The sequence below is a fragment of the Polypterus senegalus genome, chromosome 12 (genome assembly GCF_016835505.1).
Source record: "Polypterus senegalus isolate Bchr_013 chromosome 12, ASM1683550v1, whole genome shotgun sequence".
NCBI lineage: Eukaryota > Metazoa > Chordata > Cladistia > Polypteriformes > Polypteridae > Polypterus > Polypterus senegalus.
Genome location: NC_053165.1, coordinates 60,039,310 through 60,059,526, shown reverse-complemented (window position 1 = coordinate 60,059,526; position 20,217 = coordinate 60,039,310). Strand labels below are relative to the sequence as shown.

The 20,217-nt window shown below is 38.9% G+C and overlaps 1 protein-coding gene across 6 annotated transcripts in view; it reads left to right on the top strand.

Moving 5' to 3' along the window:
* Positions 1-17,576, top strand: part of depdc5 (DEP domain containing 5, GATOR1 subcomplex subunit) — a 70,087-nt gene extending 52,511 nt beyond the window's left edge. For 4 of the 6 annotated variants that reach the window (XM_039771684.1, XM_039771685.1, XM_039771687.1 and 1 more), the window contains 7 exons: positions 1,613-1,721; positions 1,972-2,199; positions 5,382-5,551; positions 7,928-8,099; positions 8,751-8,811; positions 9,332-9,414; positions 16,174-17,576. In XM_039771684.1, the coding sequence (XP_039627618.1) occupies positions 1,613-1,721; positions 1,972-2,199; positions 5,382-5,551; positions 7,928-8,099; positions 8,751-8,811; positions 9,332-9,414; positions 16,174-16,469 (1,119 nt within the window). In that variant the 3' untranslated portion in view covers positions 16,470-17,576. Of the gene's footprint in view, positions 1-1,612; positions 1,722-1,971; positions 2,200-5,381; positions 5,552-7,927; positions 8,100-8,750; positions 8,812-9,331; positions 9,415-16,173 lie in introns of those variants that run through there. The other 2 variants (XM_039771686.1, XM_039771688.1) reach the window with 2 other exon arrangements.
* Positions 17,577-20,217: the final 2,641 nt, after the last annotated feature.

Sequence of the window (20,217 nt, the reverse complement as noted above, 5' to 3'; positions counted from 1 at the left end):
AATCTGTTTTCTGATAAGCACAAAAAGCAAAGGTTTTGCACATAAAATGTCTGTCGCTGCACTTGTTTTGGCATCTCTGCCAGCAGCAGCGGCTGTGTGGGGCAGCTTGATGGCCAGCAGGAATCTGCGGCAGGCCAGCTTGGCTGTCTTTGCACAGCGGTGGCAGTCGCAGTGTGACACAATCTGGTTTGTACCTCTTGTCATCGTAAGTGGCGGTCCTCCCAGGTGCATCAGCGACACAAGCGTGTTCATCACTGCCATCAGTTGATGCTGGTACCTCACTTTTGTTTTCGATCTCCAGATCACTTGCAGCAAAATCGGTGTCTGATTCAGTGATAATACACAAAAGATCATCCACAGAGTATTTCGCTTTGCACGTTCATTTTAGTCTCTCACCAGATCTTGATGCCACTTTAGGGGTTACTGGCTCTTCACTATTCACTAACACACATAGAATTGAGGTCAAATCAATGAAAACGAACTTTTCTTCTAGCAAAGAGAGTCGAACTAAAACGTAACATCGAGTTTTGTCTCAGCTACTTTACAGCTGATTACCCTCCTCTTCCCCCGAATTTCGACAAAAGTCGACATCCGCCTTGAAAGAGTTAAACAGATTTGTCTCTTTCCTAAGGGTGAACATATTTTTATTCCACAAGTACCAGAACCAGATTGTCCACAACAGCAGTCCTGAGTCAAAGTTATATATATTCTTCAGGTTTACCAATAACATACAAAAAAGATAAACAGGAATGACAAACTTGCTCTTCCCTTGAAATATTTGTACAAGCGCAAATAGTTGGTCTGCTGTTCACCTATTTGGGGACAGAGTAGATAAACCATTCTGTTGATTAAGTCACATACTTCAAGGAATTATCCAGGAGGACAAAAAAAATCTTATAGGAGATATAAGCACTGAACCCAGCAGCAAGGGTCACTTCCAGATTCCACCTTTTTCCTTTAAAGGTGGTGATCCTGGCAGCTGCTTGTGACTTCTTTGGGCATCTGTAGTTCTTTCAGCTATCTGTCTCTTACTGGCTAACACTACTCCTAGTCCAGGCTTTAGGATTGGATCCCAGTATCTTTGTTCCAGGCTAAGCTCATACAGTATATGTTTATTGAGAACTATTATGTCAGTCGAAATTTGCATTTCTTTTCCAGTCCCTACCTTAGAACAGCTTGCGAAAAGATATTTCTAGCAATTACACAAGAGTTGCAGTGACATAACTCTAAGAATGATTGTTACACAAACCTTTTCACCACACACCATGCTAAAGTCATGCTGCTAAAGAAGCGTGTAATATAAAAATGTGCCACCAAGTCTGCTTGAGATATATAACCCAGCAGAACATGAGCCTGATATGAGCTCTTGATTTGGAAATCTATTTGACCACAGTGTGATCTGTTTGCGCTCACTGATTCATGCTTATATTGGAGCAAGTTATTCTCTTAACTATATGAATATTTATAACCAAGAAGGTCAAATGTAAAGGAACATCAAAGCTGCCATCTTAGGTGGATTCAATGTCTGAGGGCTCCTAATATAATATATAGAGAAAGCATGCAAGTAGCAGTGCCAAACCACAACTTAACATATCATTTGTACTTTCATCAGAAAATGCTGGATGAGCAGTTGATAGTTCATGCATCTGGAGAGGCCATGAGGATCTTTGTCTATGGGTTTTACTTCTACCGCATTGCTGGAGATCGGGATCTTGACCGAGGTGGGCAGTGCCAGAAAGCACGCAAACTAATATATAGTAGTGTCTTTTTGGATATCTATTCAAATTATAGTATGGACTCTTCTTGCAAGAATGTTTCATGATTCTGTATTTTAATGTAAGAGTTTTGGGGAATGAATCATTTTACAGACTAGTTATGTTTTAGGCTTGCCTTTCCTGTCTTCCCAAATATTTTTATATACATCACAGTTGTGGCATTTTCTTAACCCTGTTGTGCTCTTGGTTGCTTCAGGTCAAGGAAGCCAACAGCCACCAATCTGGCATACAACTGCCGTAGAAGACTTTGGTCTGTTTCAGCGGAAGTGGTTTGAGGTGGCTTTTGTCATGGAGGAGCGACCGCACTCGGATATTCCTGTCTTCTTCCTACCCTGGCTACCAAGCCGGCCAGCGTCCTATGCAAGTAGGCACAGCTCGTTCAGTCGCAGTTTCGGAGGACGGAGCCAAGCTGCAGCTTTATTAGGTAGACACGTGAAGTGGGCCTGGCCGGGCCCGCGAGGGGTCTGGTGAACAAGAGGATGGTCTCACATGGGCATTATGCATAACACATATGCCTGCCCCTTTCTTCTTGCCACAGCTTTTTTTGTTTTGAGAAAGCTGTGGGGTTCAATCAGAGGCTTGCCTCACAATGTAGCAGTGTGCTACACTAATAGACTTCTACTTCTACTAAGTACTGCCTGAGTTTTTATTGCCAACTCATATCCTGCAACAAGGAGTCTGAATAGTTGCCAGAGGCATTATAATACGTTTTTTTTGTGTACAGATATTCAGCCTTTCATGATTATGGCTCTTTGACCTGAAGGAGATGTTGTTAATGATTATTGTTGTAGATAATAATTGTACCCTTCACATTTCATCTCTTTACTTGGAATTATACATTTTTCCTGTGACTCAGGAATTGAGGATACAATAATGGAAGCCTAGCATTTTTATTTTTAGGGGTTAGTCTGAAGCTTCCTTGTAATATTTTGTTATTAAGATACATTATGGAGAGCTCCCTTTCTTTTTATAACAATTGTCACTTTCTATAAACCAGAGCAGAACTCCCATTAAGCCCTCTCATATTTTTCCTTTAACCAGACATGATCTTTTTCATCTTAGTCTCATCTCAGAGCTTAACTCTAAACCATTTTCCTTTGCCTTGCTGAATTCTTCTACTTGCTCATAATATTATATATAACCTTTCATTGAACACAAAGAGGCAGTAAAATCGTAGAATCATTAGGGCTTTTTACCACATGCAAGCTTGTGGCAGTAAACAGTTTGAGACCAGGACTTTAATTAACAAAGACTGGCAAGGCAGAGTGTAAAGAATATAGTAAACAGCAGTGGTGGAGTGGTGTTGATCAGAGCAGACTTTAAGCTTAAATGAATGCTAGACTATGCAGTTAAACTCGCCACTTGAATGTATCAAATGTTTGTTCTCTCCACTTAATAAGTTAAGATTTTTGTTATTATATAAATTGCATAGTTTACCTGTAGAAGTTTTCATATACAGTGCAGAAGACACTACCTGTTTTTTTTCCAAACTGAAGGTATGTAACTTGAGCTTAGAAGGCTGGTGTAGTACTGTATATGAGTCCAGCTGATATCAGAGAACAATGTTTTATTACAAAAGGTAATGGTTCAGGGTCTGCCCCAGGGATTTGGCACACATCTTGTCTTTACATGTGGCTACATTGAGTTATGTACAGTATATGTTCAGATTATGGTTATAGTCCAAATAAAGCATCCTTCACAATGTTAAGAAAATTTCAAGGGGCCTAGACTGTAAATTGATTGAAGGGAAGCAGACATTCTATCAGCATACTGTATACAAAATTATATAAGCCTGTGGAAATGTTCCACATTGGCAATAACAAAAAAATGCCAGGAATGAGTTTGTATCCTGCAGGCAGGCAGCAGGGCAGAGTGCCCCTTACTCAGAGCTTTTCCTAACCTAATTCCATTTTTGCAGTTCATGTGTCACCATCTCCTCTATCTCTTGCTTGGGCCACCCCCCTCGCAGCCCAGCAACACCCTGTGATGTCCTGCATGCAGCGCTAGAATATGAAAGATTCCTTAGAAAATTCTCCTCCATTCTAATTGTAACCACATAGATCTGCATGCCTTGTTTCAGTGGAGCTGGTAATGGTATCCTGTCCTTTTGCTTTACTTAATACCCTTCTGTTGAATGTTTTGGTGGGTGTGTATGTTTGTGCTTATAATTGAATTGTGGTGAGGATTTTACGCTCTTATGCACCGACCTGGAGAGTGGTTGCAGCATGGGCTAATGGTAAAATTATCGGACAGGAGAACAGTGCACACAGCAAATTGGACAAAAGGTGGGTCCGAGCTCCTTAAGTTGTTCACCTTTATTGCTATTGGAGATGAAGATAAATAAGGGTTATCTGATACCAAATAGCAAAGAGTGTGTATGAACATTCAGAAACAACACATAATGTTAAATATGGTGATGAAACATAATTTTCATCAGTAAAAAAGAATACTATTTGATGTACCCCCAATATGACCTATTTTTCAAAACTAGACTGAAATTCTGAACGAAAGTTACTTAAAATATTTCAGCTGGGACAGATAAGGAGCTAATGACTCTTTAATGATTCAAGGACTGTATTTAAATTTAGGTAGTCTTTTTCCTAAATTTTCTACAATTTTATGGGGTGAAATGAAATTTTAAGTTGACTCAATACTGAAGCTAGAAACACATTTGTGTTTAATGGTGTAGAATTGAGTGACATCACAGTACATCCAAGGCCTTTCATACTTGTGATGTGCATAAGTGAGAGTTGCTTCGGTTTCTAGTGCTTGTATACGTGCATATGGTAGCATGGACTCTTCTTGCCGTTAAGGACAGTTAACAGTGCACTAAATGAAACTTAATTTGCTGAAACAAAAAATAGTCACTTTAAACTTTGTACATATTCTCTGTCATTAATTCTTTACAAGCCTGGATGGATGGATAATTCATTACATTGCTTAACTTAACTGACAAACTTGGATTTGTAGATGCTGCTTCATTTTTGCACCATTTAATTTACTATATGAGATAGATGGACTATCTTTTTAAACGTTTCAGACCTAGTTTATGTAATACTGAAATAACAGACATATGCAGTGAAAATGTAGACTTGTTTTGCCCATAGACAATTCCCAAGGTAACAAAAATACTTTTGAACATTTGGATGAACTTTTCCTTTAAAAGCCACTAGCCATAACAGACTAAAAGCGTAGATATGTGCTTCACCTTTCCCAATTTCTTAGAGAGCTGAAGTTGAATTACGGGAGGTTACTGTATGAACTGTGGTGTTCATACATTCTCTCTGTGCCCATGTTAATTTTCTCCAAACTCTTCAACTTCCTTCCACAAGTAGGTGATGTGCATGTAATATTCATTGGTGATTCTGATTTGGCATGGTATATTAGTGCATGTGGGTTTATGTGTGAATATGCCTGGTGATTAGCTCGGGTCCCAACTGGGGTGAATTACAGCCTTTGTTAAAGTGCTGCAGTCGTAGACACCTACCACCAGCAAATCTGCAGTAAAAAAATATGGTTTCAGAAAATGGCTGGCTAGATGAGCATTGATTTCTAAGCCCAGCACTGTAGTGGGTCTAAATTGTTGTCTTTGTTTTTGTTCTCCAGCTGCTACAGTGCCCGACCAGAAGACAGTGACTTTGGATGTTGATGTGAATAATCGCAGTGATCGGGTGGAGTGGTGCAGCTGCTATTATCATGGCAACTTCTCTCTGACAGCAGCCTTTGAGATTAAGCTGCACTGGATGGCTGTCACTGCTGCTGTCCTGTTTGAAATGGTAGGTAAGAGGCAGGCATTGATTTAATTGTGTAAATGCATTAATGAAGAATTAAGAGAAAGTGGTTGAGAAGAGAGGTCCATCATTTTGTATTTGAAGGTGTAAGAGACAACTGAGCTACTGCTGCAGGACACTTACTAACAATCACAGTCTATGGCACAGATATAAAAAAAAAAAAAAAGAAAACAGAGATTTGAGTAGCTCCATCAAAAGCACACTGTACGAGTCTTAAGACTTAATCGAATTATGAAATAGTTTTAAGGCCCTATACCTTAACCAATGTTTAATTTTAATAAAGTTTAATTTATGTGACATATTTTAAAGAACTCTGCATCATGTGTATTGTGTGAAATATAGACAATTTATAAGTTTAATAAGGTGAAGGTTGATAGACTATTAACAACATTGTATGGCAAAAGAAAAATTTTACAACCAGCTCTAATCTTAGGAAGCCAAAGCATTAATTTAAAAACTGCATTTATAAAGTTGATGTTCTTATGTGTTCATGAACTTTTCTGTGTAGCGAACCATTTTTTCTCAATTAATAAACAATATTTTCTATATTCTGCTTATTAACAAGCCTCACTGATGTGCATGTTTTTTCTTAACTAGACAATTGTGGTGTTAGTGTGTGGTAAATGTTTAACTGTGTGTGTGCATTTTCATGGGGATAGTGTAACTATCCAAGTTAATTATGGGTTGGCTTACTCTCACACTCTAAGCTTACAAACACAAATCTGATTGAGTCGCTAGTTTCAGCTTAAACCATACCCCTTGGATATAACCAAGACATAAAGGCTGGCACATTTTCATAATGTACCAGGATATAATCTAGATCTACAGACTGTGACATGCTTTGGTCCTCAAGAATAACCTAGACACACTGAAGCTGATGCACTTTGGGCAATACCACTTACCAACCAATGATGTGTAAATCCCAATGTATAGTCCTGTTTTAGGATGACTCCCTCAGCCTCCTATTAATGTAGATAGTATTGAAACAAAATATGCAGAGAACTTAAAAAATCTAAAAACATAGAATTAAAACAGTTTAACTTATAGCATTACTATTCTAAATGTTTTACACCATTATTCTGTTTAAGACCATCATCACAGTTCGTCTGAGCACAATCTTGTAAGTGAGACAGATGGCATCATGCTTCATATATAGTGCCTACAGTCACAAAATTGATAATTGTCCACTCCCTAACAGTATGGGAAATCGGTGTCAAGTCAAGTTGGGGAGCGTGCACTGGTACAGTGCTTTGCCACACTCACTACACAATGATACAACTCAAAATCCCAGTTTGTAACCCCCCCAGGCAGACACGAAATCTAGTCCCACCCCCCTGGAAATGACCCTTTATCTGCTGCAGCCAGGTGTTACGAGGGGCGACCCCTTGGCCTGGTCCAGCCACTCGGGTTTCCAACAATGAGGATCCTACAAGCCAGATCACCCTCGGGGAAGTGCGCCAAATTACCGTAGTGCCGTAACTGACGCTCCCTGACAATGCAGGTAATGTGCCTCATTCGGAACTCCATGAGCAACCGCTCATTAGACACAAAGTCAAACCAACGGTACCCAAGGATTTTCTGTAGAGACACAGTACCAGAGGAGTCCAGTCTTCGTCTTGGGTCACTGGATAGCGTCCATGTCTCGCAACCATATAGCAAGACAGGAAGTACCAGGACTCTAAATACTTGGACCGTCGTCCTTTTGCATAGATATCGGGAGCGCCATACACCCCTTTCCAGCGACCTCATAACCTTCCGTGTTCTCCCAATCTGTCTGCTGACTTTATAGGAAGAGTCACCAGAGACATGAATGTCACTGCCAAGGGTAAGTAAAGCTTTTATTTCAAGGAAAGCTGTTAATTTTACCAGTTAAAAGTTAAGGCCCCTAAAGGCCAGATAGGTGTATGGTCTCCCCATTTGTAGGATAAACATAAACCCAAATAATGTGATATTTTTTGCAGAATTAAAGACGCTTTTCACTTGTTTGCTATTTTAACTTCACTAAAGCAGCTAGATAATGACATATCTGAATTATCATATTGGTTAGTCCAGCTGAAACCTTCTTGATAGCTTTATATAAATCCTTAATATGTTAATGTATCTTAGCTGCTTTGCAGAGTTTGTTTAATTTACCTGCATATATTTTATGCACTTAATGTTTTTTTTATGTTTTGTGGTTTGTTTTATGCTTTCTTAAATGTTTATTGCCCTTTGCACTTCTAAGTGAAAGTCAAAATGAATTTAAATTGATTAAGTGAGGATGTTAGTGTAATAATCAGGATCTTAAAAAAATCAAATTTCTGAGCTCAATAAAGAATTTATACCACAAAGTTTAAATTTAAAGTTTTTGTTCATTTACAGGTCCAGGGCTGGCACCGCAAGGCCACATCGTGTGGGTTCCTCCTGGCCCCTGTTTTAGAAGTGCCTTTCGCCTTGCCTAGCTATCTGTATGGAGACCCACTGAGAGCACAACTCTTCATCCCTCTCAATATTACCTGCTTACTGAAGGAGGGCAGTGAACACCTTTTTGACAGTAAGAACCTATGGAAGCCTCAGGACTGCTACACACATTAAATCACATCAGACATCTGTCTTTGACTCTCCTTAACATTTTTTTAAGTTGTCAACTTTCCTTAAAATACATTTGAACCATTTTTGAAACAACATTGCAAGAAACTTAGCATTTCATATATCCACTTCCATGGGGTTTCTCCATGAGATGATGATGAAGTTAGGGAGCAAGATTTCTGTAGGGAACGGTTGGTGCAAGAGGAAGAATTTCTAGGGAGACTGCAATTGTTTAGAGACTCTGTATAGTGCAGTTGTGAGAGAATGAGATGGGTAGAAAGGCTACAGTTTTGAGGGCAGTGTCTCTAAGAGACTTCAAACTTTTTTGTACAATTTCTTCTGAAGCCCACAAGTGTATTTTGGAGAGCATGGTCTCTGGGGACTTTTGGTTATCAACTTTACTAGATGCGTCAGTTACAATATCTGAATGATGCAGTATTGGAGAGAAATTGTGGACAATTTGGTTTTTGAAGAGCTGGAGTTTCAAAGAGATCCAGAAATTGCTGGGGGAGCAACATCTTTAAACTGAACACTTTTGGGGAAAATCAATATATTCCTGTAAATGGGAGTGAATCTGAGATGCTTTTTATTCATTTATTTTTTTTCCCTTTTGCAGATTTTGACCCGGAGTCGTATCTTGACAGAATGCAGCTTTTTCAGGAGGCAATTCTCAACAGGTAACAATAAGATTTTACATTTTTGTTCTTTCTTCTGGGGGTTTGACATGTTAGAAGATTATGCCTGCAAATTGGGAGATGGAGGGTTGAAAGGGTGTTGTCACTCTCTTTATGAAGTGGCTGTCTGCTTTGAATGCTAATGCTGTTTTTGGAGACAGGCCAACGCCCTGCTGCTTGCTAGTGCGTGAAGCAAGCAGAGTGTCTGCTCTGTATAGCAGCAGTAGAGATGCAGTGGAAACATTGCCTATCTAATGGCAAGAATAACGGAGTGCTTGCCATCTGTCTGGTTGAGGTAAACTCCCTAGCAGTAATTTTTAAAGATGTTTAGCATAGTCCTGGAGCAAGCTGTGCTCGCACTGTGTAACTGATTTGACTTACAAGTGTTCCTTTAAAATAATGTAAACAAGATTATATAAACACATAGGTTTATCACATCAAAGATCCTGACAGCTCACATGTTCGAGAATAACTAGCTTCCACATAATATCTTCTGATTGTTATGGTTTTTTTTTTTTTTCAGGTTTGGGTTCATTCAGGACAAATATTCTGCCTCTACTTTTAACTTCCCCTCTGAGAACAAGCCTCAGTACATCCATGTCACAGGTGGGTTATTGGCCAACTATGTGAACCTTATAATTGGGTGTGATGTAAGGATATGACAATTTATGAAGTGTTGTGTAGAGTGAGTGAACAGCGTGGTTAGATATAGATATACAGTATATTCAGTTATAATGAAGAACTGAATAATTCCACCTTGCTTGTATCCCATTACATTGTCCAATAAATCTCAGTCTGTTGGTAGTGTGAAGCACATGTTTGTTTGAAAATTGAGAATTGTAGGAATGCCAGAAAACATCAAAAGAGTGAGACACTTTGTAGCGGTGGAGCCCTCGGCATTCAGCACAGGTTTAGTTAGTAACATTAAAAATTTAGGGGCATAAACTGCATTGTTTTATTTTTTTACTACTTAATTTCTCTCCTAACTCAGTCCAGCCATTCATTCTATCCTTTTAAAAATTGTCACATGCTTGTGCTGCACTCATTAAAAAAAACTACCAGATCTAAAATTATTTGCCTTCAAGATGCAGACTTAACTACTATGTCTCGCTATTATAAAAGAAAATCTTACGACGAGACGTGATGTACTGAAGAGAGGCAGACACACTTTAACTTCTCGCGACACGGTCAAGTCATGTCATACTGTCATCCATTGGAAGCATGTTCCCGTGAGATGTTAACATAGGCAAGGAAAGTAAGAATCAGCCCGGAACAAGTGGAATTAAAAACCTTGCAAATCCAAATGGGGTCAGAAATAAAAGACAAAGAGTAAAAGACAGTACAAACTTCATAAAGACGTTCAAAAATGTTGCCGTGATACACATGCAGAGCAGGTTACAGATTATGAAAGCAGTGGAATTCAAAAGGCTCAAAAAAAAAACTTCACGCCATACACATGCAGAGCAAGTTCAAAAAATATGACAGTACTAAAATTCGAAAGTGTCAAAAAAAAAGAGAATACAGATCACATTCACGCAAACGGAAATTATTACTAGGTGAAATAACCGAACAGCAAAAACAGATCAAATATATATGGACAAGGTGATATGTCAGAAGTATATAGATATTATAAGGCTTTAAAGTTTTAAGTTGGAGACTTTTAGATTGTCTAATTTGTGCTGTCATCAGGGAAAACTACTGCTGCTTCCCAGTGAGGAGGTGTTTCCGCAGGAATTCAAAGATTTGTTGTTTGATGAAAGTGAAATCCACAAACACTACAGGCAAAATATATGTGTCTACAATAATCTTTTCACGTTGGCATCATTCAGTGCACAAAAAAGTTGATTTACACGATAATGGACCATACGCTATGAGAATCTGTGTTCCCATAAGAATTGCAGCCATGACAAATTTAATTTCGACAAAAAACACAATTTGGTCAGGTGTTTTACTTATGATCCAACGTACAATCGAAAGAGTTAAATGATGTGACGTAATAGAAATTATACAGACAATAATGGATACACATCCATACATCCAAAGTATTGCATTTTACATGGAATTTATCAGCAAAACATGGACAAAGAAATTTTCTTGTATTTCTATATGAATCTACAAGATCACAATCACATTTATAATAAACCTACATATGACAAATTATCAGTAATAATAATTGCAAAAGACAGAGATATCAAAGACAGAGTAGATATTTGTGTATATCCAAAAGCAAAGCATGATTCGTCATTTATGTCAAATACATTGCCGACCCTTTACACTTTCCTTTGCTTTTCCCAGATGGCGAAACAGGATGGTCGTACAATATGAAACAAACTCATTCAGAAAAACAAATAAAACCCACACAGTATTTCAGGTCAAAAGTGGCGATATGCTCCCATGTATTTAACCCACTTCTATCATTTCAACGTCTATCGCAACATTACATTATTAATGCGTATGTAAAAGTCACAGCTAATCGTCTCTTCTTTATTAAATCAAATCAAGCTAAACTTAGAACAGAACATATGCAAGGTCTCATTAACACTAGAATTACCAGAGCCTACGAAAAAACTTGTAATTCCGTCCCACCTTAAATTGCTTCTTAAATCCCTTCACACCTCTCCGCCAGCGTCCTTTGTCCTCTAAATGTGCTGATAAAGAGAAGCTAGGAGCAGCCGGCTATTCCATCCCCCCACCAATTTAGAACGTGCACGAACTTCTCTCAGCTCATGCCTTGATTGAGTATCTGGGAGTGAAGTGGAGTTTTAGAGTGGAAATAATAGATCGTTATTTGAAACACACGCATTTCATGTCTGTTCCGTTTCTACAGTAATCTGTGTTAAACACATTTTTAAAACAGAAACGTTTTTTATATTCTAGTAGTAGATGACAAAATGTAGGCATAAACTATATAATGTATGAAGCCTGAAGTCCGAATATCAAAGAAACATTTTCACAAGAATAACACAACAATTGCGCTTTTATTCAAAAATATAACTGCAGAAACAAAAAGCTCCCTTAACATGCGACATTGACAGCCGTTTATTGTAACTGCCTCCTTGGTTCAATAGAATCAGTTCCCGCTTGGGAATCAAAAGGTCCCGAGTTCGATTCTGCACCACTCCGTTTTGAGAAGTAAACTGCTCTTAGTCTTACTATTTTAGAATAAAAGCATACATTTGATTTCAGTCTGTGACAGCCGGTGCAATTTATGATCCTTGTAAAGGTTAGCTTTTTTTTTTTTTAATTCACTTTTCATTCCCTCAGTCGCGTTCAGAATCAATCCATACAACCCCATCTGACACGGCTGTTTTCACATAAAGACGCGCTATAGCTCTGCAGTGTACCACAATGCATACTAAAGCTCCCCCCCAGGTTGCTGACACACAACGCTGGCGAAGCTGCCTTCTTCGTATCTCACCGTCACTTGATTTTCTTTTTATTCAGTTTTATTGAGTGTTCCTGCCAGTCCCCGCATGTTGCTGTATGCTGTTTCTTTTGTACTCCAGGACATGCAGAGGAGAGAATGGTAAAGAGCAGTAACTTCGGCGCTATATGCAATAATCAGACACTCCCCATCTGCCCGTTGTTTTGTTATACTTTTACACCAACATATGTTCCTATGTTTGAGCATTCTCAAAAAATACACGTGTAATGCCACGAAAAGTAACTAATGCAATATTATTTGAAAACGAACAGCGTCAGATCGGGTGTGAATTTATGCAGGAACTGGAAATTCTCTGATGTGGGACCTTCCCCCAGGGCAGAAAGTACAGTGTCAGGTGCTCATTCAGTGTAATAGGAACCATAGCACAGAGAGGTGTGTGTACTGCAACAAGTACACATGTCGTAAATGTAGGAAGGACGGTCCTTGGGTGTGTGGGAACTGTTAATATTTGAATGTGATGATTTTATATAGCACAAAATGAAAATCGGCACTTCTTAGCATTGCACCATGCAAGCTGTCGTATCAATCGCCTACTGTAACTTGCTTTCTTTTTTCTTCGGTTATACAGGTAGTCTTGAATAAAAGTGCACTTGTTTTGTTTGCGAAATGAAGTGTCTGCGTGCACTTTTCGTGGCATTACACGTGTATTTTTTGAGCATGCTCAAACACAGGAACATATGTTGGTGTAAAAGTATAACAAAACAACGGGCAGATGGGGAGTGTCTGATTATTGCATATAGCGCCGAAGTTACTGCTCTTTACCATTCTCTCCTCTGCATGTCCTGGAGTACAAAAGAATCCGCATACAGCAATATGCGGGGACTGGCAAGAAAACACTCAATAAAAAGAAAATCAAGTGACGGTGAGATGCGAAGAAGGCAGCTTCGCCAGCGTTTGTGTGTCAGCAACCTAGGGGGCTTTAGTATGCATCGTGGTACACTGCAGAGCTATAGCGCGTCTTTATGTGAAAATAGCTGTGTCAGATGGGGTTGTATGGATTGATTTTGAACGCGACTGAGAGAATGAAAAGTGAATAAAAAAAAAAAAAGCTAACCTTTACAAGGATCATAAATTGCACCGGCTGTTACAGACCGAAATCAAATGTATGCTTATATTCTAAAATAGTAAGACTAAGAACAGTTTACTTCTCAAAACGGAGTGGCGCAGAATCAAAATCGTGACCTTTTGATTCCCAAGCGGGAACTGATTCTATTGATCCACGGAGGCAGTTACAATAAACGGCTGTCAATGTCACGTTAAGGCGGCTTTTTGTTTCTGCAGTTATATTTTTGAATAAAAGCGCAATTGTTGTGTTATTCTTGTGAAAATGTTTCTTTGATATTCGGACTTCAGGCTTCATACATTATATAGTTTATGCCTACATTTTGTCATCTACTACTAGAATATAAAAAGCGTTTCTGTTTTAACAATGTGTTGACACAGATTACTGTAGAAACGGAACAGACATAATATGTTTGCGTTCCAAATAACGATCTATTATTTCCACTCTAAAACTCCACTTCACTCCCAGATACTCAATCAAGGCATGAGCTGAGAGAAGTTTGTGCACGTTCTAAATTGGTGGGGGGATGGAATAGCCGGCTGCTCCTAGCTTCTCTTTATCAGCACATTTAAAAGACAAAGGACACTAGCGGAGAGGTGTGAAGAGATTTAAGAAGCGATTTAAGGTGGGACGGAATTACGAGTTTTTTCGTAGGCTCTGGTAATTCTAGTGTTAATCATGTTCAAAATTCAAATATCAATAGTTTAGACAAATTCAAAATAGGTAAAGCAGTAATATTACCATCATCATATCAAGGTAGTCCAAGAGCATTGCAACAGTTATATCATAATGCAATGGCAATATCCAGAACTATCAGTCGGCCAGATTTATTTCTTACAATGACATGCAATCCACAATGGCCAGAAATCCGCAGCTTCTTGAGAACAATACCACCGTCTACATCAGCTCTGGATATTCCCACTTCCGTAAGTAGATTGTTTTATCAGAAAGTCTTATTTTAATGGAATGAACTCAAAACGGTGTATGGGCAGAAATGAGATCTTGATATGCCATTTGTATTAAAATGTTTACAGTTTCCCGTGAGAATAACTTTTGCAATGAGAATTAACAAATCACAAGGACAGACATTTGAAAAAGTTGGTTTATTTATAAGAGACAAAGAAACGATATTCACTGATGGCCAGTTATACATTGCATTGTCACGCTGTAAGACCAAACAAGGAATTAAAATTCAATGCAAACTTGAAGAAAAGTTCATTTCAAATATTGTTTTTACCGAAGTTTTAAAAGGAAAAGTGAACATAATGCATATGTAACAATTCCAATGAAAAAAAAACACTTTAAATTGTATTTCAACAGGACCTGGGGTTTGGCGACCCAACCTGGTATTGTATAATATCAAGCTTTAAAAAATTATAGCTGCAGGACTTTGAAAGCAGACAACATTCGGCATGAAAAGAATTTGAAAATGCAGAATAGCAAGATGCAATCTCAGAGATAGTAGAGCCAGTGGGTATTAAATTAGGATTGAAGTAATCACTAGTCAAAAAGCTAGGAAAAAAAATATTAGTTTATTAATGATATTAAAGGATCACACTCCAAGTTGGCTGGCTAGCAAAGCACTACATTGATACAAAGGGGCTAGACTCTCAGGAGATAAACTACATAATAATGAAGTCCAGCAGGGTAAGTGCCCAACCATTCCTGCATGACTGGATCAGCATACTAAAATGTTAAGCTGTACAATGCTGAAATGTAATTAGAATAATTGCAAATGCTGTAGGAGTTCAGTTAAATGTGGCAGATTCTGTAATTATCATCAGCACATTTATATCTGACAGGGTCAGACATATGACAGGTAAAAAATGACAGAGGATAGAGGAGAATCATATTATTGAAATCTGAATGGAGTAATCATTATTGAGCATGGAATCTGGCATGTTAACAATAATATTCCACTGAGGTGAAATTATATTAAAGTGAGACAATATTTAGCAAATCCAGTTACTAAGACAGAATTTGGCTTAAGGATGTTGATGCCTGATCAGTTTTGCTTCAAAATTAATATCAGGGTTTGAAAGTATGAATCTGAATCCTTGGAGATAATCCAACAGGATTGTCAACTCTGACAAGATTAGTCTAAGTATTCTTATCTGGCAGAATCTCGTTTCCAAAAAGTGAGGCTACAGAAAGTTGAGATTTGGCTGGTTTGGTATGTCTTAAAGACAGAAATCTGGTAAGGGCAGATTCCCAAGAGGTGAAGCTGTGAAATACTCTGTTCTGAATGGTTTGATAATTAAGGACAGAGAACTTCAAAAGATTGAAATCTGATAGGATGAGTCACCAAGGAAACAACGCTGCAACGTTATGAATTCTTTTAACATTGTTCTTTAAATAAATGAACTGCAGTATATTGATATTTGAAAGGATCTGGCCCCTAGTGTGTGGTTGTGTGTGTGTACCTTGTGATGGACTGCCTCTCTCTCCAGGGTTTGTTCCTTGCCATCTATCCCAGCTAAGTTGGGATAGGCTTCAGTGGGACAAACCGGGTTCGAAATTGACTGACTGTTTCAAGAGGCACATCTGCATGATACTGAGATCAGATGGGATCTGACACTATAATGTAACTGTGCCAGAAAACCAGATCTGATTAAACCAGATCATAAGCTGGCAAGGCAGCAGCCTTTAAAAACCTTGGCAGAATTTGTCTGCAGGGGTGCTGTGGCTGCAAAATGCTAAATTCTGATTGGAACGGTCTCCTGAGGGTAGCTTCAGAGTACTTATATAAAATCTACAAGAGTTGTAAGGGTTGTTAAACATAAACATAGCGCAATGTTCTAAACTGGTTCTTGCTGTGTCATGCTATTCAGTTGGTTGTTGTATGCTTTGTCCATAGGCACAGTTTTCCTGCAGCTTCCCTACTCCAAGCGAAAGTTCTCTACAGGACAGCAGAGACGCAGGCGCAACTCCACCAGCTCTTCTACTCAAAGCCTCTTTGGGGAGGAGAAGATTGGCTATAACTGGGCATATAACACAATGCTGACTAAGGTGTGGCGCTCTAGCGCCACGGGTGATGAGAAGTTTGCTGACCGCCTGTTGAAGGACTTTACTGAGTTCTGCAGCAACAAGGACAATAGGCTAGTGTTGTACTGGGAAAACTGTCTTGACAAAATGACTTCCAGTGCTCCATGATGAAGCAAGCTGGGCCACTTTAAGAAACTGAATGCTGTGTGTTAGCTAGTATGCTTCTTCAGGTGAGAAGGAGCCCCAAAAAATACCTCTTTAAAGGTAGTGAGTTTGAAGAAATAGAACAATTAGTTGTGTGGCTCCATAACCAGCTTTAATGGCCAATTTAATTTACACAACTACTGTGGGTTTGGCTGAACGATCTTAATATTGCGTGGCTTTGTGCCCTTTTGGGACACATTCTCTGGCTGGAGCACCATTTGGTGGACCCTGCTCACTACAGCGATGCTAGACAGTGGTGGGATTTATTTATATAAATTTTTACCCGTTATGAGTGACAACCCAGAAACTTTGGCTCTTTTCCAGTGTCTTGTGCACATACCCTAAATGAGTAGGAACTCAACAATTTTATCAAAAAGAAAAAAATGGTACAACTTTTTTTTTTCTTATTTTTCTTCTCACCGCCCCCAGTACCACCTGTCACACCTCACACACACCCCAACTTTACTTCTGGGCATCGTAAGCTAAATCACTAACAGGTACTTAAAACATTTGACTGTGAGCAGATGTAAGCCACCTTGTCTACTTACAGCGTGGTGAGTGTTCTTACAGATCTAGCTGGTGGTTTGGGAATAAGGACGTTTGGTGGTCCTGGAGTTGTAAAGCTTTGTGTAGTTCCAGTTTGAATGCAACAACCGAACTGGCTTTGTACTGGTATAGGGCTGGGGTGGTACCTGGAGTCCTGCCTGTATGTTCCATCCTCAAAGCTTTACATGTGAATGATGTGTCAAGAAAAATATATATTTGTTGAACAGAAGAGTGGAAAGTATTTTTTTTTCCTTCTGGTCATTTACTATCTTGTAAATAACATTTTGAAGACCTTAACATGTTAAACGAGTATTTTGAAAAGCAGGTGGGGGTGGAGTTCTACAGCACTATTGTTCACTCAGTGTTAATTACTGTTTTTTTCTTTTTGTGTTTACTCTTCTTGTTAAATAAGCATACCATAACATTGTGAAACGTGCTTAATCCAATTGTGGGTCATGAGGGTTAAACAAGCAGCAAAAACAAAAAGCATGCTATCCCAAAACTGCCCTTCCCACCACACCCCAGTCACAATCTCTGTATCCCTTGGCTTCCGTGACTCACTCATGACTCGGTGCTTGTTCTTGTTCTCCCCACAGACAAAGCACTTCTGTGGCAGCTATTAAGTGGAAGTGCTGGCTGCACGTGGGAAATACCATTTCTGAAGTGGTCTGTGCACCTTAGAGTAGCTCAGCTGTTTTAGTGTTCTGCAGCAGAGAATGTGTATGCCCCAACAGGAGGGTAACCACTTTACACATAGCACTACTCAGTTACTGATACAGTTCACTTTGGGAATTCACATTCCCTCAAGCATTTATGATGTCATTTTTTTTTTTTTTTGTGTTTGATTAATAGGAGTGACACCACAGTCGATCTCTCTCATTGCAGGACTAAAGGGCACTAGGTGTGGTTTTAGTGTACAGCCTTGGGATAACTCAGGTGGAGGAAAAATGTTTGGTGTTTGTGCCTTTACTGTTGCTTTTCCTCATTTAGGACTCAAAAACCCTCTTTTCTAAACCCATTGACAACCTCTCCTTTTTTCTTTTTTTAGGCTACATAACTGCCTAACTCGGTATTGCTTAGGTTAAAGACAATTGGTCATATTTAGAGTTATCTTGGTGTGTCACCACGGCATCTGTGTTTTGACCTCCTTAGTCATATTTCAGGATTGTATCAAGCATGTCCAGCGGCATTTGGCTCTAGTGAGGAACCATTGAGTAGTGAGGAAAGTGGTATATATTGTAAATGTAAAGACTATTATTATTATTACTAGGAGGCTCCGCCCCCTGCTCACTTCGCTCGCCAACCCCTGTGTTTGGTTAATCAAATATACAATTTTAAAAGCTTTTGTTTTTCTTCGGAATCATTGCTTTAACTGGTGCGGGACCACAGATTCCCATAGCGTATGGTCCATTATTGTGTAAATCCACGTTTTGTGCATTGAATGATGAAAAGACTTTGTTTTCCACTCTTTGCCTTTTATTTCTGACCTTCAAATTGTCCTGCTATTTTTTCAGTTACACCTGGTTCTGATAATTAATTACCTTTTGTTTGCGCTAATGCGATCTGTACTTTTTTTTTTGTTTTTTTTTTTTTTTTGATACTGTAGCGACTGACGTAATAAAGTGTCACAAAAGTTCTACTTGAACAATCACCGACTTTGTAACCCCAAACACAACTTTCTAGCACCCTCTCCAACCCCTCCTCCCCCGGGTCTCGCACCCCCTTACTGTATCAATTAATACCCCGCTATCAGTCTTCCGTGCTGTACTCCGCCCTCCCTCAATCTGACCTAACAGTCACTTTAAACAAAAAAGTCTTCAGCTTGCTTTGGACGCTACAATACTTTCGAAGTTTACTGCTTTTACTTTAAAGCCTCATTAAAAACAATATTTGGAATTACCTTCTCTTCAAGATCGCATTGAATTTTGATTCCATCTTTGGAGACACATTGTGACAATGCAACGTATAACTGCCCATGAGTGAATATTGTTTTTTCTAATAAATAATCCTACTTTTTCTAATGTTTGTCCCTGTGATTTGTTAATTGTCCTAGCAAAAGCTACTCTCACGGTAAACTGTAAGCATTTTAATACGAATGGCTTATCACGATCTCCTTTGGTGTCTAATGTTATTTACGGAATATATACATTACCTTTCTTGTTGCCTGTTAAAATTTACATTGCTTGTCTGTGATGATAAATATACACCTGACCGAATTGTGTATTCTTTGAAATTAAACATGTCATTGCTTTGACTGGTGCGGGACCACAGATCCTCATAGCGTATTCCACTGCTTTCATAATCTCTTATCTGCCTTTTTTTGTCTCCAATGCTTTTGGGTCTCTTTTCTCCGCTCTGCCCTTTCTTCTTTGCTGAGAGCACAGGATCTGTGTGCGCTTCGTGCCTTTACATGAATTGAGTGTTTTGCTGGGTGCTCTTATTTGATAAGAAGGGCGTGTCTTGCAAGAATCTCATCTTCCATGTCCCTGTGAGACGGCCCTGGGACAATCTCTTGGCACCAAGTCTCTGAGACGCTCCGTGGCCAGACTTTTTTGTCTCACGGGTCTTTTAAATGTCTTCCAAGAACTTGTGAGAAGATCACATCTTGTCACCCTGCTTTTCCTTTCCAGGATTTTTTTTTTTAATGATAGATTACTATTATTACTACCCCTGCAAAGATCCCTAATCTGTCACAGGTCACACTCATGCACATTTATGCGTTTGGTCACACAGAGTTAATGTAAAGTTGCCAAATCGCCTAAACAGCATGCATTTTGACATGGAGGCCCTCACGGAGAAAAAGGAAGAATATGCTAACTCCATATAGCAACCAGGCTGGGATGTGAATACTGCAAACTTGACTATGGATAAGTGTATTGATGTTTATAGGATAGTTCTTGTAGTGAGAGGACCATCAGAAAACCTAGCTAATACAGGTTTATAGGGGCATTACTACTCTTTAATGTATGAGGTAATCAACATGCAACAGGTCTCTACTCTCCAGTGCCATGATTAGTGAGTAGAAGTACTGTATGTTGAAATGGTTGTCTTCCTTACCAAAAATAATGTCAGATTTTTATTAAGGTTTTTTGATTTTATTAATACAGTACTTCAGAAGCAATTGTGTTGCTCAGATATGACCTAAATTGGTTGCAAGAACTGATAG